This window comes from Microtus oregoni, unplaced genomic scaffold (assembly GCF_018167655.1).
Source record: "Microtus oregoni isolate MIOR12 unplaced genomic scaffold, Mior012 000099F_ref0000060, whole genome shotgun sequence".
Classification (NCBI taxonomy): Eukaryota; Metazoa; Chordata; class Mammalia; order Rodentia; family Cricetidae; genus Microtus; species Microtus oregoni.
In genome coordinates this window covers 957458-971444 of record NW_024544712.1, presented here as the reverse complement: position 1 = coordinate 971444, position 13987 = coordinate 957458, and the positions used below count along the sequence as shown (strand labels likewise).

General features: G+C 39.1%; 1 protein-coding gene across 1 annotated transcript in view; it reads right to left on the bottom strand.

The window, feature by feature from the left end:
• Window positions 1-13987, bottom strand: part of LOC121443094 (structural maintenance of chromosomes protein 1A-like) — a 42776-nt gene that overhangs the window by 3643 nt on the left and 25146 nt on the right. The window contains exons 16-19 of the mRNA XM_041644781.1: window positions 13827-13968; window positions 8989-9134; window positions 8744-8897; window positions 7797-7907 (exon numbers count right to left, since the gene is read on the bottom strand). Of these exons, the coding sequence (XP_041500715.1) occupies window positions 7797-7907; window positions 8744-8897; window positions 8989-9134; window positions 13827-13968 (553 nt within the window). The remainder of the gene's footprint in view (window positions 1-7796; window positions 7908-8743; window positions 8898-8988; window positions 9135-13826; window positions 13969-13987) is intronic.

The following is a 13987-nucleotide window of genomic DNA, read 5'->3' as shown; positions in this document are numbered from 1 at the left end:
ACCTGCTCCTATGTAGAAGGCAAGCTCTTCTCCAGCTCGGCGTCTTTCACAAAATCCAGCTTGAAGTAACTGTTCTGTCACTGGAAATTCTAAGTGAATGTGGCTTTCTCACCTTAGTTCTTCCTCCAGATCTTGCCAACCTATTTGTCTCTGGAGGAACAGCTGCTAGGGGCCCTCTGTGGCTTAGCCCAAACCATGAGTCAGCACCATCCCAGGGTGACCTGAAACTCCTCACAGACTGCTCTGGCCTCCACTCACAGCTCCACAACAACTAATGCAACTCATGCTTTCCTCTTAAATCATTGTATCTGAGCAAATTCCATTCCATTTTGGTTGGGGACCCCTTACAGCTACTGTAAATGCATGTTTGAATTTGTGCCTCACTGCCACTTTTAGTTAATAACTACTTTAACTGAATAGCCACCAAGAGCTGTTCCTGTATTCACAGAATTCAAGGCGCTAACAGAGAACACAGCTAAGTAAATAATGAGAATGGTGCAGGATTAATGTAAAGACAGTGACAAGCAGTGTTGAATCAGAACACAAGAAGAGAACCCAATTCAGACTCTGCGGTCAGGGAAAGCATCTGGGCGTGTGTCTAAGTTAAAGCCTACAGGATGAACAGTAGATGAAAGAGCAGACATGGTTTTGTATACAGCTGAGAACATCACAGTCAAAAGAGAGAGAGGAGGTGCCTCATTGGTTAGTCACTGAATTAAAAGCAATTCAGGAATAATCAACTTTAGAAGTCACCCCCTTTAAAGAACCAATATGGCACTATTAACAACTTGTGTGCAGACATAATCACGCTTGTGCACTAACAGAAGCATGCTGGGGAGGCACAAAGAAAGAGAAGCTAGATAGACAAGCAAAGGATAGATTATAAAAGGCTGTACAAAACATATATTTTTATCTCAAAGGAGACCAATGTGATTTAGAGAGCAAGAAGGACATGAATTTATTTACATTTTAGAAAACTCTTTTGAAAACAGAGAAGAGCTCTGGTATACTTGAAGGCTAGAAGACAGCATTAACTCTCCTAGAACTAAAGTTGCAGATAGCTGTGAGCCATCACATGGGTGTGAGGAACTGAACTTGGATCTACTGCAAGTATGGTAAATGCTCTTAACTTTTAAGCTATGTCTCTAGCTCCAAAACTTATATTCTAGTAAGCTATTAAATCTAAAAAACCAAAAATCTAAATGAAGTTAATTTCTAAACGCACATGATTCATCACGTACAGTGAGGCTGACACCGTAATTAACCACGGAGACAAGCCCAGGACCAGTGGACTCAACAATAAGTTTAATCAAACTTATTATTATTTTGGGGGGGAGGACAGGGTCTCATTATATAGTCCTGGCTGTCCTGGAACTCACTGTGTAGACTACACTGTCCTCAAACTCACAGAGATACACCAGCCTCTGCCTCCTAAGAGCTGGGATTAAAGGCATGAGTCACCATACCTGGCAAACTTTAAAGGAAAATCTAATGTCAATACTTGTTAAACTGTTCCATGAACTAGAAAGGGAAGGAACATTAGCAATTTCATCCTTTGAAGCCAACCAGCACTACCACAATGCCAAAATCAGGTAAAGATGATGACAAAAGAAAACTATAGCTCCAATGTCCCCGGTGAACACAGACACAGAAATTTTCAGGAAAATACTTACAAACTGAATTCAAGAACACATCAATATCATACATCGTGACTGAGTAGGTTTCATCCCAAGGATGCAAGGCTAGTTCAACATATACAATCATGAACTCACAATAACTATGGCTACCTGTACAGAGGCACATGAGACAGTCCTCGACAATAATCAGTGATAGTGGTTGCTCATGGGGCCATGACCCTTACTGCTTACTGAGCTTCTGAAAGAGGTGAAATCATTTTCTCCAGCTATGTACCCAGTGCTGAGACTACCAAGCTCCAGCAAGTAGCTCCAATCTGTTCATTTGGACAGCCCCAATTACTCACTAAGTCACAAAACAAGTAGACATGAACACAAGAAAAAGACTTATAAAGCTGAAGTGGGGTGTGTGTGGTAAGTATGAATTATATACATGTGTGAAATTGTCAAATAATATTTATTTTAAATGTTAAAATGAAAAACTGAAATACTAATAATTAAAACACACAATAAATGTAACAATGTAATCTTTTTAGATTTACTTTTAAGGTATTTTATTAATTCTTTGAGAATTTCATGCATGCATACAATGTATTTTGATCATATTGACCCCATTCTTCCCCTTACTCCTTCTAGATCAATGGTTCTCAACCTAAGACTATCAGAAACACAGATATTTACACTACAGTTCATAATAGTAGCAAAATTACAGTTAGGAAATAGCAATGAAAATAATTTTATGGTTGGGCGACACCATAATGACAAACTAGCTGGGTCGAAGTATTAGGAAGATTGAGAACCACTATCCTAGATCCACTCCACTCCTTCATCCCTCAACTTCCTGTCATTTTTCATAAATTTATTCAAAATTTTTCTTACAATATATTTTGTTCATATTCTTTCCCCTCCCCAATTTCTTCCTACCTAGCCAACTTCATGTTCTTTCTCTCTCAAAAATAAATAAGCAAATCTTTAAAAAAAAAAAAAGAAACATCAGCAAATCCCACTGAGTCCAGTATGTTTTGTCCATATACTAATGAGTATGAGACCATCCACTGGAACATGGTCCACCTTTCAAATTTATGTTTCCTTAAAGAAAACTAACTTTCTCCCTCAGAATTTACCAACCACTAACAGGTCTTTAGCTAGATGTGGGGGCTCCTGCGCCTTTTATACTGGAATGTATTTTTTGCTTTTTAATTATGTGTATGAACTTGTGTATGGGTTTGTACACATGAATGCTGGTACCCAGTGGAGGAGAGAGCTGTCAGATCCACTGAAGCTGGCATTACAGGTGTCCCATTGAGCTGCCTGAAATGGGTGCTAGGACTTAAACTCGGGCCCTCCGCAAGAGTGATGCAGGCTCATAGCCGCTGTGTCATCTCTCTAGCTGACCATGCTAGAATGCTGACTGCCTTGCTCTTATACAGAAGAACCACAGCTGCTGGGTATGCCTGTGCACATGTGAGTGCAGGTACCCAAGGAAGCCAATAGTGTCAGATCCCCTCCAGCTGAAATTATGGGCTTCTGAGCCACTTGACATAGGTACTGGAAACCAAACTTTGGTCCTCTGCAAGAACAGTAAGAACTCTTAATTGCTAAGCCATCCTTCTAGTCATGCATATAAATAATCTTAAGGAAAAATACATGATTATTTCTATAAAAATATAGAAAAGACATTTAACACAGTTCAATATGCCTTTAAGATAAAAGTCTTAAAAGAAATTAGAAAAAAAAATGGAACATACCTTAAAACAATAAATGTTGTATGTGACAAACCTATGGCCAACATTATAAAACAGAGACAAACTGAAAATATTTCTTCTAAATTTTGGAATGAGATAAAGAACTCAATTGTACACTCTTATTCAATACAATGCTCAAAGTCTTGCTAGAACAATAAGGTGAGAGGAAGCCATAAAAAAAGCATAAAAATAGGAAACAAGTGAAAATACTCATATTCACAGATATGATTTTGTTCTTGACCATATACATTCTACCAGAAAACTCTTACATTAAATAAACACTTTTAGTAAAATTGTAACATACAGAATCAATATACAAAAGTTAGTAGCTCTCATATATATCAACAACAAACTTCCCGAGAGAGAAATTAGGAAAAACAACCCATACATAATAACTTCCCCAAAAATAAAGTACCTAGGGATAAGGATGCAATGAAAACTTTAAGGCACGTAAAAAAACAAAAGAAGATACCAAATGACAGAGAGACCTTCCATCCTCCTGGACTAGCAGAATTTATGCTGTAAAAATGGCTTTTATTACCAAAAGTAATATACATATTCAATGCAATTCCCATTAAAATTCCAACAACATTCTTCACAGAACTAGAAAAAAAAATCTAAAAATTAATGCAAAAACACAAAAGACCACATACAATCAAAGCAATCCCAAGTGGAAAGAACATTGTTGAGGGTATTATAATATCTGACTTAAAACTGTATCACACCCCTAGCTAGAAGCTATTGGCAGTTGATAGCTGCTAGGAGAGGAAGAGCCAGTTTTCTCCTAGCAGCCTGATCATATTGTAGCAAAAGGCCACAGCTCCAAGAATACTGAGGTAGCACTGACTTTATTTTATGGGTTTATAAAAAAGGAGGAGGAAGAAGATGACATCAAGTTGGCTGAGTAGGAATGGATGGCTGGATCTGAAAAGACTGAGGGGAGAGGGTGAATATGATCAAAATACACGGCATGGAATTTTCAAACAAGGAAAAAAAATGACCACAGAGCGATGAAAACAACTTAGTGATGGCACAAAAACAAGCACATAGACCAAAAGAGTAAGACAAGAGACCCAGAAACAAACTCACAGCTATAGCCACCTAAATTCTGACAAAAGCATCAAGAATATATCTTTTAGGGGCTGGAGAGATGGCTCAGTGGTTAAGAGCATTGCCTGCTCTTCCACAGGTCCTGGGTTCATTTCCCAGCAACCACATGGTGGCTCACAACCATCTGTGATGAGGTCTGGTGCCCTCTTCTGGCCTGCAGACATACACACAGACAGAATATTGTATACATAATAAATAAATAAATATTTTTAAAAAAAGAATATATCTTTTACCCTAAACAAAAAAAACAAATCAAAATGGATGAAAGACTTACTTTCAAACCTCCAACTCTGAAAGTGTTACAAGAATACACTTGAAGTTACAGGTATAAATAAGAACTTTCTGAATAGGACTGAAACAGCACCGAAAATAGTCCCAAGAACCAATAAATGGGACATGAAATTAAAAAAACAGATTCTGCTTATCAAGAGAAAGCATCAGAACACACAGCCTATACACTGGGAGAAAACCTTTGCCAGTTAAGCCTCAGACAGCGGACAGATATCTAGAATATATAAAGAATTACAAAGAGTAAAACACCCAAGCCACAAAACTGCCAATCATAAAAGGGTTAATGTAATAAGCAGACAGTTCTCAAAAGAAGAAACACAAATGACCAATAAATATTTCAAAAGGCCCAGCAAGATGGCTCAGTGAATAGGGTACTTGTCACCAAGCCTGAGTTCAAACTCCAAAATCCACAAGGTGAAAGGAGACAACTGACCTTAGGAGGTTGTCCTTTGACCACCATATGTGTGTCATGTGCCATGTAAGTATATATCTATATTAAATGTTCACTACTGTTAGTCAGCAGGAATGCAAATTAAAACTACTTTGAGATTCCATCTCACCCTTAGTCAAAATGATTATGACCAAGAAAGCAATAAATGTTGGTGAGGCTATGAGAAAAGAACAAATTTTACTCAGTGCTACCAGGAGTATAAATATTGCCATTAAAGAAATCAATATGGTCCCTCAAAAAATTAAAGATAGCTGGGCATGGTGGGGTACACCTTTAATTCCAGGACTTGGACAGCAGGCGGATCTCTGTGAGTTCGAGACCAGCCTGGTCTACAGAGCTAGTTCCAGGACAGGCTCCAAAGCCACAGAGAAACCCTGCCTTGAAAAACCAAAACAACAACAACAACAACAAAAAGGTAACAGAAAGGAAGCATGGGGGAAGGTAACAACATGTGACATGAGAGTGGAAAGAAGGCTACTGGGGGGGGGAGAGCAGAAATGGGGAGAAAGAATGGGAAAACAAAAACAAACTTTGTAGAAAAATGCCATAATGGTTAAAAAAAAACCCTACACTGAAAAGTTACAGCCATGTTGAACAAAAATTTATGGAAAGAAAGAAAATAGAATACCATTTGAAGATCTCTACGTACTGCTGAGGAATAATCTGTACAATAGGCTTTTAAGCGAAAATTAAAAGTATATAAGAGTTTACTATTATCTAAAAGAAGGTGAGACTATGAATTCAATTGCATGCAAACATATTTGCATTTTAAAACCACAACAAAGAGGCAATAAAAAAACAATTAAAAAGTGACCTAGTGATGAAGAGAAGGGAACAAAAATAGAAGCCAGAATTTTCTTCATGTACCCAGTTTTATTCTTTTCATTTTAGAACCGTGTGATCCTGCATAGTTATGTTAGGTAGAAAAAATTATTGGGGTACAAGATGTTCAGAAGATGATAAAGAACCACTCTAATGATTAGTTGCTAATTAATGACAAAGACAAAAGTGTATGCTCAGCAATGAGTAACCTGGCAACTGACACTTTTAACTATGGGACTAAACTCAGCATCACTAGTTAGTAATGGACAAATCCTGATAGGATGTACCTCATGGTGAAATACAATATAAAACACAATACCTCTGCATCCTAACTGCAAGGATTACGGTGTGAGCCCTCACATGTAGCCCTAGAGCTGAACTATCTTACCATCTGTATTTTCTTCACAAGGCTCAGGAAAAAAAGAAAATAAGTGTGCATGTAGAGTGAAAGTCAAGGAGAGAAGCAAAATGAGAAACCAAGTATGATAAATTGGATCAGTGAGTTGGCTCAGATTGACAACCTAAGTTTGATCCCTGGGACTTACATGGGGGCAGGAGAGAATGGACTCCATAAAGCTGTGCTTTGACTTCACACTCATGATGTGATATTCACACAGACATCATATACATACATAGGCACAATTTTTTAAAAAGGGTGCTAGGAAACAAGATTTTTCAGTGAGAATTAGAGACACAGACTTAAGGACAATGATGTTAAACTGAAAATTTCAATCTTAATTAGAAGTACCAATGTGAATCCTGCAATAATTTTATTTTTTCTTCAAATCTACTTAAGAGTTATAGAAACACTAAGCTGTCAGCTGTCTTGAGCACTTCAGTGTCCAGACGGTAGTTACTAAATAGTAGCATTTCCCACTGAATAAAAGAGTCAAGAACTTCTCAGGGAAATAGCTCATTCCTGGTCTGGGATAAGATGTATAGAGGTTGAGCCTAGACATATCAGGAACTAAGGAAGATGAACAAAGACTACAAAGGGTTAATGCCAAGATGATGCAGAAGCCAACCTAAACGCATTCCCACTGGCTGCAGACAGAGCACCAAGCATAAGCACAACAGACTAAACAAACCATATGTACTTACACTCACACTCACAATGATAGAAGACAGCTGGGTGGACAAGTGCTGAGAATGCAAGGAGATTCCTAACTATGTGGCCTGCACTGGAGAGATGATGCAGCAACAATAAGCAAGCAAATAATACAGAATGCTCACCGTCTTTAGAAGGCTAAATTGATAGAACTTGGTAAATTAGTCAATCATGCAGAGTAAGTGAATGTCAAGAATGAAGCTCAGATTTTTGTTTCTGAGCATGTGAGATGTACTGAAGGGGAAGTCTGGGAAAGAAAGCTGGAGTTTGAGGTAAGCTGTGGGACTAAGTGTAGAGATGCCAGCAGAGGTGAAGACAGTGAAGGAGATAATCACAATGCTAAGGGAGAGCAGTACCTGAAGCAGAGCCCCAAGGAGCACCTAAGGTCTACCTGTTTGCTGCAGTTTTCTTCTAGTTCTGTGTGCACCTGGTCTTAGCTAGTACATACATACACACATATACACATACATGCATACAAGTAGGGATATGGGCAACTGAGGGTGCAAGAGACTCCCAACTCAGTCATCCTTAACCAGATCTTTCCTTTTTAGCAACAGATTTCATTGGCCCCAGATAGGTAAACATTTCTTGGGACAGAAGAGAAAATGCCAATGCCTCCCAGCCAGAGCTCTTACCTTCAGATCCTCACACAGGTCACCATAGTCAATTTCGATGAGGGCCTCTCGAGCATAGATGCTGGATATTCTCTGGGAACCACTCACTGACTCCTCTCCCTGAGAGCTACCCTGCAATGTTGAGACGGAAGGAGAGGCAGATGAAGCAGACTGACCATCTGCATCCCTTTCGAGAATAGGGGTTCCTTTGAAGCTTTCAATATCTTTGAGAAAGCACCTTGCTAGATGACAGAGGAAGGGGCCAACAGGAAGGTCCAAATTGAAAACTGGGCTCTATAGCTCACCAAGTTTCTTCATTTCTAATGTGAGGACAATGGCCAGCTAACAGAGCTATAGTTACGATTAGGAATGATTGTCATGGCCTATCAGTGTCTGCAATACCAGTGTTCAAAACTTCTACTAAATTAAACTGAAAGGCTATCTGGGAAGAGCTCCTCACGACCATCTTTCGCTTCCAATTGATAAAATGCCACAGTTCCTCTGATTTTTTTCCCTACACCTAAACTTCCTTACCTCTGCATTGCTGATGTCCCCTCTCCAACCCTCTTCTGGCCAACCTCCCTCACTGCAGCTAAGTCTCCTCAGGTTCTCCAGTTTCCTGAATCTTCCTCTGCTCTTGACTTATGTTCCTTAGTTCTCACTCCAACCAATGTTCAGTATCTGATAAAGCTATGAGCTTAAGACCTTAAGATTACTCAATCACTTCATTATCTTTCTGACCAATCACTAGCTTGAAGCTCTCCTCTCAAGTCAATGTTCCTCTCATAACAAAGCCTGACTTCACTACCTCCACCTTAAGACATCTCTTTTGCACCCATCTTTACTTACATCCCTGCCAACTCTTTGCCTGTGCTTCTATCTGATGCCTACCCTTCGCAGCCATTTTTCCTTTTCTATCACTGGTAAGCTGCTCACAGATCACTCCCACCACCCACCATAATACTCACTTCTTCCTGACTAATATCATCCATGGTGCCCTTTGACAGTGGCAATTTGATGTCCTGCATCTTGCAGGCCTGTAGCAAGTTGTGGCGGTCACTGCGTTTCTGTTCAAGCTTGGTCTCAATGGCTGTCACCTCCTTCTGTAAATGAGTCATTTCCCTAAAAAGGTCCAAGTAGCGATGTTAAGATCCAAATCTGAAGGCTGCCTGCTTTACCTACTTTCACCCCGCCCAGGCTGCAATCCACTCACTTATTGGCTCCCCCAAGCTTCTTGCGAATCTCTTCCATCTCATGGTTCTTGTCATTCACTTCTGATTTTTTGGCCAGGTGCTGATTCTTAAGGTCCTGTAGCTGAGCCATGGTCTCATCTATTATCTTCATGTGTCTTTGCTCCTCCTGGTCTCGTCAGGGGAATAAGACAAGAAGTGAAGATTCACCTTGAACTTTTTCCTTTTGTGTCACCCTTCCCAATAGGCAGTTTCTTGGAGTTGTGTGTCAATGATCTCTGCTTTCACACAACCCCTCAGACTTCTTTTATCCTTTCCTACATCATCTGGTGGCCTTATGTAAATTGTCTACTATAGAGAGTTCAAACTATGGAAAAATAAAGGGGAAAGAATGGAGGATTCACTCATAATCCCGCCAGCCAGAAAGAAACAGCTAACATTCTAGCATATTGCCTCCCTTTACAAACAACTTTAGGGTTGAAATTACATTTTATCTTTGTATCATAATCAATGATTTTCTTTTTTGTTTTGGTTTTGAGACAGGGTTTCTCTGTGTATCCCTGGCTGTCCTGGAACTCACTCTGTAGGTCAGGCTGGCCTTATATGCCACAAGTTTATATCAAGTGTCTTCCACAATCTATTTTTTTAAAGATTTGCTTTATTTTTAATTATGTTTATGTGTGTTGAGCATGTACATGTGAGTTCAGGTGTTCAAAGAGGCCAAAGTAACTGAATATCTTGTAGCTTAAGTTACAGACGTTTGGGGGGGCGGTCATGTAACCTGGGTGCTGATAACCAAACTCAGGTCCTATAAAAGAGCAGTATGCACTTTTTTAAGGTCTTTCCAGAAAGGGTTTCTCTGTGTACCCTTTGCTGTCCTAGAACTCACTTTGTAGATCAGGCTGGTTTCAATCTCAGAGATCCATCTGTCTTTGCCTGCTGAGGGCTATGAATAAAGGCATGTGCCACCACACCAGGCCAGTATTCACTCTTAACTGCCAAATCATCTCTCAAGCCCTTCTACCTTATTTTTTAAGACAAAGTCTCTCACCGAACCAAGCACTCATTCTGCTAAATTAGCTATCTAGCAAATCCAGGAATCCTCTTGTCTCTGCCTCCCCAACACCGGGATTACAGAAGTGGAGCACCATACTCAGGTTTTTATGTAAGTACTGGGGAGCTCAACTCATGCATGTGGAGCCAGCTTTTTATCAAATGGATCATCTCCCCAGTCCTCAACATTTGTATATTTAAATTTATACAAGCAATATAGTGTATTTTCTGAATAGATACTAACCTGGGATTACCACTAGAAAGCAGAAGAGGACTGGGGTTGAGAGTAATCAATAAAACAAGAATTACAGTCTTACGTAAAATGTTCTGATTTAAAATGTTTAAAATTTTTTTTCCTTGTCTGTATGATTGTATTTATCACATGTGTACCCTCAGAGGTCACAAGAGAGTATCAGACCTCCCTAGAGCTGAAGCTAGACAGTTGTAAGACAGCTGATGTAGGTGCGAACACAGAATCTAGGTCAAGTGGGAGAGTAGCACTCATTCGTAACTGCTGGGCCATCTCTCCAACCTACATTTTAATTTTTTTTCAAAGAAAATTCTTTTTCTTTCTTTCTTTTCTTCTCCCCTTTAATCTTTATAAGAATCATATAAAGGGAAACATGTTGGGCTGATAACATGGCTCAGTTGGTCGAGTGTTTGCCTCATAGGCACAAAGCCAAGGATTTGATCCCTAGCACTACACAAAACTGAGTGATGCTACATGCCTATAATCCCAACATGTGGAGGATATGTATTGAGTATGAGGTCAGTATAGGACATGAGACCTTGTCACAAAAAAAGAAAAAGAAAATACAACTAGAATTTAATCCTCAAATAACTTCTAAAAATAATAAACACACAGAACACTAAAGCAAATTATGGCAACACAATAACTAATCAATTTTGTGGGTGAGAGTTCTTTGACAGTCTTCTACATACAGATTTTTATATTCATGGATTCAATGGGATATCAGCATTTGGCAAAAAGCTGTACTATGCTATGTGTGCAGGTGCGTACCTTTAGTCTCAGCACTCAGGAAGCAAAGACAATTGGATATCTGTGAGTTTGAGGCCAGCGTGGTCTACATAGAGTTCCAACCATCCAGGGATATATAGTGAGACTGGGGTTTTTTTGTTTGTTTTTTTAAAATGTATTGAATGTTTAGATATTTTTGTCATTCCTAGATCATAAAGTATAGCAACTACTTAGACTGCATTAGATATAATACAGAGATGATTTAAAGCATTCAAGAGGATGTGTATATTTTACAGACAAACAATGCAGCATTTTATACAAGGCACTGGCATTCTAGTGCTGGGGGTGGGGTAGAGGTTCCTAGAAACAATCTCCTGTGAGTATCAAGCGAAGGCTGTACTATTCTAACATCTTTCTGCTAACCAACAATTATTCAAAATGAAGTTAAAAAAATGAAGTAAAAAGTCACATATCTTGGAGCATCTAAATGCAAATTTAGTCCTGTCCATTATTTTACTACCTAATCTGCAAGTGTATGTAAGATTGCAGTAACACTATTCTAGATCACCAAGGGTTAATGAAGAAGATACACAAGCAACAAATACAGGCAGATACAGAAGTCAAGTGGTAGTTCAAACCAAGAAAACCAAATCACCTCAGGAAGAAATGCTATAAGGAACAAGGGTTTCACAGTAATTTAAAGAGAAAGAATATAAGGAAAGTCATCACAAAAACCACAGTGATACAGGCATGCCAAACAGCATGATTGCGACAGACACTAGCATAGTCATACCATGAGATGGCTGTGTGTCAGTAAAACATCATCTGTTGCACTCAGTTTATGTGGCTAATCTGAATTTAGGGTCAGAACACTTGGAGCTATGCCTCTAATGGTACTTGCCAGCCTGTTCTTTCACTGCTGCTTCCTGCTCGTCACCTTCTTTGTGGGCTCCCGGAAATCCTTAAACCCCCACCAGCATGTTCCAGGCTAAATCTGAGAAAGCTGTTGAGGGCATTTATTATAAATCTCAAGAGGAAGCGAGCAGATGATGAAATGCTGTTCACCTGCAGCCACTAGAAACAAGTGGCTGTGGGCAACAGAAATACAGAACAACTCAGGTCCATTAGACCTCAAAAGCAAGGCTAAGTGGAATCAGTAGAACTGCTAAGGAAAATGCATAAAAGCTTCTGTTGACAAAGTAGAAGACTTAAAAAAATGAATATTAAGAGATTAATTTGGTTGCCAGCCAGGCATTTAACCTAGACTAATCCAATTTCTTGTTTTTATCAAATACAGGATGTCTGAAATAATGAAAATATCTTATGGCTCACTCAGCTGGTTGGTGAGGCCATATACTGATCAAAAATACAAAAACAATCAGATTTTTAGGACAGTGTTCTAACAGATTAAAGACTGAAACGATTACTGACCTTCTCTAAGTCATTTTCCTCTAACATTTATTAAAAGTACAAGTTACCCTTTTCCAAATCCAAATTTTATTCATTTTGCTAGTATTTAATTTGTAAGTTAGTCTTGGCTTTTGGTTAGGCATTACAAACACATACTTTTTTGAGATAGGGTCTCTCTGCATGGCCCTGATGGTCCTGGAACTTACTAGTTATACCAGGCTGGCCTTGAACTCAGAGTCCTCCCACTTCTGCCTAGGGTTAAAGGCGTGTGCCACTACACAAACACTCATTTTTATATTTAAGTAATAACAGGATTTAAGCAGCTCTGGCTATCTTGAAAAACACTTTAGCTTTAAATGAGATCTGTATGTTACTAAAGTTTAAAGACCACTAAATTATATAAGTACATAATGCCACATAATTTTCTAAATTCCTACTTTTCAAGGGGCACTGGGTAGTCTCCAACTTGGAACTATGAATAATGTTTATAATAAACATCAATATGTTTGCACAAAGCTTTCTCAGTACTCTGTATTACCTCCTCGGGTATTACTGAGAGGCCATAAACACACTGTGAAACTTTTTGAGAGATGGCAAAATGTTATATAAGAATACTGGTCTCGGGCTGGAGAGATGGCTCAGAGGTTAAGAGCACTGACTGCTCTTCCAGAGGTCCTGAGTTCTTTGAAGAAAAAAAAAAGAATACTGGTCTCCTGCGCCATATGAGGTACTGAGAAGTGTTTTTGGTTTGTTTTTAATTTTTGGACAGTGTGAGGCTGGAGAGATGACTCAGTAGTTAAGAGAATGTACTGCTCTTCAGTTCTCAGCACCGACATCAGACAACTCAAAACACTACCTGTAATTCCAACTCCAAGGGGATCCAACATCTCTGACCTCTGGGGGAACCAACACACACATGTGCACATAACCACATAGAGGCATATACATGCAATGTAAAATAAAAACTTTTAGATAATGCAGAGCAGGAGAGAGATGGCTAAGCAGTTAAGAGGGCATACTGCTGTTAGAGAAGACTCAAGTTTAATTCCCAGCACCCACAATAGGCAGCTCACAACTGCTTGTAATTCCAGTTCTAGGGTACCCAAGGCCTCTAGCCTCCATGAGCACCTCATGTACATATACCCAACACGGACAAAAAAAACCCACAAACCTTTAAATGACAGAATATAAAGTATACCCAATGCTGCTTTAATTTGTATTTCTTTGATTCCCGGAAAAAAAATACATTATTCTTGTGAGCTACTATCCTTTGGAATGTTTGTTTCACATACTCATTTCTCCCCATTAAGGTCTTGGTGTTCGTCATTAAATGAACAATGTATAAATTATAGGTATTTACTTGTGTGCATCATATCTACTCCAATTTTCGCCTTGTCTTTTTTCTTTCTCCTTCCTCACCTTCTTAAGCTTCTCTATCTCATTCTCATCCTTTTTCACCGTCTGCTCCCACATGTGTACTTTATCCTGGTCTTCCTTGAGCTGGTTCTTCTCAAAATCCAACTGGATGCCCAAGCGAGTCTTCTGATTCTCAAATTCCAAGCTAGAGAAAGAAAAAGGAA